Below are 3,857 nucleotides of genomic sequence, written 5' to 3' on the forward strand. Positions count from 1 at the left end.
CCACCTCTGCTGGAACTGGAAGTTGATCAGGGAAGAGAACAAGGTCAGTGTGCAGAGGGGGTTGTGGTGCGGACGGGTAGGCCAGTCTTCCCACTTCCTCACATTATGCTAATAGGAACGCAGACACATTCAAATGCCAGCTGCAGAAAAAGAAGTCAGAGAATCTTGAAGTCACAAAGCAGGGGTGTGAACAAATCTTGCATCACTCAGACCCCCACAAGGCAGATTCAGGTCAGTCACATAAGTGTTGACATTCTCAACAGCCCACCGCATGCTCAATATGTCCCACTCAAAGAATTCCCATAACCCGCAGGTGTCCTGTCTCCCTAACACCTCTCCCACTTCAGGCCCTACAGGGTCTCACCTTTAGGATCCCTGAGAGACACATCAGAGCCCTGGGTACTGTCGCTGCCTGGGGTAGAACAAAACAGGATATGGTCAGAGCCCATAGGAGATGAGACTAAAGGAGGGACTACGGGGTGGGTGAGCTTCCCCCATGGGCTCCCATCTACACTATCCCAAAGGTCTTAGGGATCAACCCCTGACTCAAACCTTACCTGCAGCTTGAGTGTAGCTCCTTCTTTTTTCACTTGTGGGAATAAAACAGGGAGAAGTCTGGGTCATGAGATCCTAGAGGAACCCCCTAGTCCTGGACCACAGGGAATTTTCCAGAACCATGACTGAACACCCAGGAAAGGATCGGGAAATGTGAAGAAAAGAGACCTGTGGGGACTAGACCAATGGCCCTCCTAGAGCTGTCTTCAGCAGGGACCTTTCTCTGTGACCTTCAACTGCTGGAAATCAGGTCCCAGCAAAAGAATTATCAAGGTGAAAAAATCTTTTGTTTTCACAAATGCTTTACACAAGACTGTTAGCAATCAGCTCCAGAGTGGCAAACACATGTGTGTGGATGATACTTCCCATTAACGAGGCAGGGAAAACTTCTACCTGGGGCTTGAAACCCCTCAGTGGGACAAGAAAACTCATATCCCCCCACTCCCCACCCTACCTAAGTGCTTTTTCCTCCATATCACAGCTCCAGCCACCACAGCTCCAAGGAGAACCAGGCCAATAATGATGCCCATGATGGGGATGGTGGGCTGAGGAGGCAGATCTGTGAAGAGAAAGGAAGGTGAGGGGCTCTGACCTCAGGCTTGAGTCCTGACCTTGCTGAAGGTCTTAGAAGGGCTTCTGCTTTCCCTGAGCAGAGGGCCTCCCCATCCCCCTCCTCACCCCATCTCAGGGTAAGGCCCTCAGGCAGTGCCTCATGCTGGACATGGCACATGTATCTCTGCTCCTCTCCAGAAGGCACCACCACAGCCGCCCACTTCTGGAAGGTCCCGTCCCCCGCAGGCCTGGTCTCCACAAGCTTTGTGTCCTGGGTCAGCTCCTCCCCATCACGCTGCCAGGTCAGGGTGATCTCTGCAGGGTAGAAGCCCAGGGCCCAGCACCTCAGGGTAACCTCACTGCCAGAGTTGGGGTGGTGGGTCACATGTCCTTTTGGGGGATCTGAGGAGGAAGAATCAGAAAATTCACACTTTGGTTACCTCCATGGGCCACTAAAGCAGCACTCATGTGAAGATGCTGAGAATGGACATGACAGTTGGTTTAGCAGGAGGAAGCACAAAACCCAGACATCAGCTTGGACTTTGGGATCTGGGATAACCTCCTATTCCTTGGAAAGTTCTAGAATCAGGGTGAGACCCGAGGGTAGGAGGCTCCAGGTCTCCAAAGAGCAAAACACAGACTTCTGGTCCTGACCTGGGTGGAGGGTGAATGACTCAGAAAAGTTGGAGTCGGACCTGCAAAGATGTTCCCAAGCCGAGAACAAGGCCTTGAGAGAGAAAGTCATGGTTCACAAGATGCCTGCCAGGGTCAAAGGGAACCAGTGATGAGTGACTTCAGGGATGGTCTCCCCTTCTATTCCTGAAGAAACTGGATTCCTTAACTGTCCTTTAGAGAAGGGTGGGCCCTCTGGGCAAGTCATTAGTACAGAATATGAAAACCTGGGTGGATTCCTCCCTCTCCCGATGGGCTGTATATCTGACACTAATCCCCTTTTCCTCCCCTCTCTGTGGGATGTCAGCCCCAGCCCGAGGAAGATCGGGAGGCCCCGTGGTCCCACGTACCCGCGCGCTGCAGCGTCTCCTTCCCGTTCTCCAGGTATCTGAGGAGCCACTCCACGCACTCGCCCTCCAGGTAGTTCCTGTAGCGCTCCGCCTCACCGACCGTCTCCCACTTGCGCCGGGTGATCTGAGCCGCCGTGTCCGCCGCGGTCCAGGAGCGCAGGTCCTCGTTCAGGGAGATGTAATCGGCGCCGTCGTAGGCGAACTGACTGTACCCGCGGAGGAGGCGCCCGTCCCGCCCCACGTCGCAGCCGTACATCCACTGGAGGGTGTGAGACCCTGACCCCGTCCCCGTGGTCAGCCCTGCACCCGCCCCGACCACCCTGCAGTGATTAAACCTAAACTGAAAATGAAATCGGGGAAAAGACTCCGCCCTCTCTTCCCGGGTCGGGGGGCCGGGCGGGTCCCGCAGCCTCGGGGTGAATCTCTGGAGTCTTGGGGAGACCCCGGCCAGTCCGTGGGGGTGGGGGGTCGTGACCTGGACCCGGGCCTGCGTCGCTCACCGGCCTCGCTCTGGTTGTAGTAGCCGCGGACGTTGTCTAGGCTCGCTCGGAAAGTCTGTGCGTGGCCGTTGACGCGCCGCGTCTGCTCCTCCCAATACTCCGGCCCCTCCTGCTCCACCCACGGCGCCCGCGGCTCCGCCCTCGGACTCGCGGCGTCGCTGTCGAACCGCACGAACTGCGTGTCGTCCACGTAGCCGACGGCGATGAGGCGGGGCTCCCCGCGGCCGGGCCGGGACACGGCGGTGTAGAAATACCTCAGGGAGTGGGAGCCTGGGGGCGGGGAGGGGCTGAGACCCGGCCCGACCCTCCTCCCGGCGCGGGTCCCCGGGTCCAAGGTTGATGGGGCCGGGAGAGGGGAGGGGGCCTGTGACGGAAAAATGGGACCGGGGCGGAGAAGGGCGAGGACTAGGGTTGGAAGAAGGAGCGGGCAGGTGGCCCAGCGGGGGCAAGGACGGGGCGGTGCCAAGGTTGGAGTTGGGGCTCTGGGCAGGTGTCAGCAGAGACGCGCCATCCCCGAGGGTCCTGCGTCCCCGCCGCGCGGTCCCCTCGCGCCGCCCCCCGCAGAGGCCGTTTCCTCCCGACCCCGCACTCACCGGCCCAGGTCTCGGTCAGGGTCAAGACCCCCGAGAGCAGCAGGAAGAAGGTTCGAGGCCCCATAACCCTCATTCTCAGGGTCTAGGGAGAATCTGAGTTCTGGACGGTGGTGGAGACTCTTTAAATAGGAACCGCGGTGACGCTGATTGGCTTCTTTAGATACCGGATGCGCAATGGGAGTGAGAACTGGGGCCGCGTCATGAGTCTCCAGGCGGGAGGATCCCTGAACACAGGTTGTAAGAGGAAGAAGTGAAACTCTGGGATACGAGGACTCCCCAACACTGACCTTCCCCGCCCCAGACACCGCCCTTGGGCTGAGACCCTGAGAGCCATGTCCTGGGACCTGGGACTTTGCCCTGACCCCTCTCCTCCTGCACCGAGAGCTCTTTGTCACACTGTCTCCCTGAGTCTTGGCCCAGGGGCTGTTGGAGTCAGTGATTCTCAAGCATTTTGGTTTCAGGGTATCTATAAAGCCGTACAAGTTAGTGAGGACCCCAAGGATAATTTTATGTTAGTTATATCTAGCAATATTCACTGTACTAGGAATAAAAGGTTTTAACTATTTTTATTAATTTATTTAGAATAATATTCGTAATCCATTGCAAGTTAACAGAAATAATGTTTTTTGTGTGAA

At 56.9% G+C, this 3,857-nt stretch overlaps 1 protein-coding gene across 1 annotated transcript; it reads right to left on the reverse strand.

The window, feature by feature from the left end:
* Positions 1–732: 732 nt before the first annotated feature.
* On the reverse strand, positions 733–3,322 carry LOC131413931 (HLA class I histocompatibility antigen, alpha chain G-like). The gene is made up of 6 exons (XM_058554940.1): positions 3,223–3,322; positions 2,630–2,899; positions 2,130–2,405; positions 1,234–1,509; positions 1,010–1,114; positions 733–794 (listed from the first exon to the last, which is right to left on the reverse strand). Exons 1-6 carry the CDS (start codon positions 3,293–3,295, stop codon positions 733–735), a joined length of 1,062 nt encoding a protein of 353 aa, XP_058410923.1. The 5' UTR covers positions 3,296–3,322.
* Positions 3,323–3,857: the final 535 nt, after the last annotated feature.

This window comes from Diceros bicornis, chromosome 14 (genome assembly GCF_020826845.1).
Source record: "Diceros bicornis minor isolate mBicDic1 chromosome 14, mDicBic1.mat.cur, whole genome shotgun sequence".
NCBI lineage: Eukaryota > Metazoa > Chordata > Mammalia > Perissodactyla > Rhinocerotidae > Diceros > Diceros bicornis.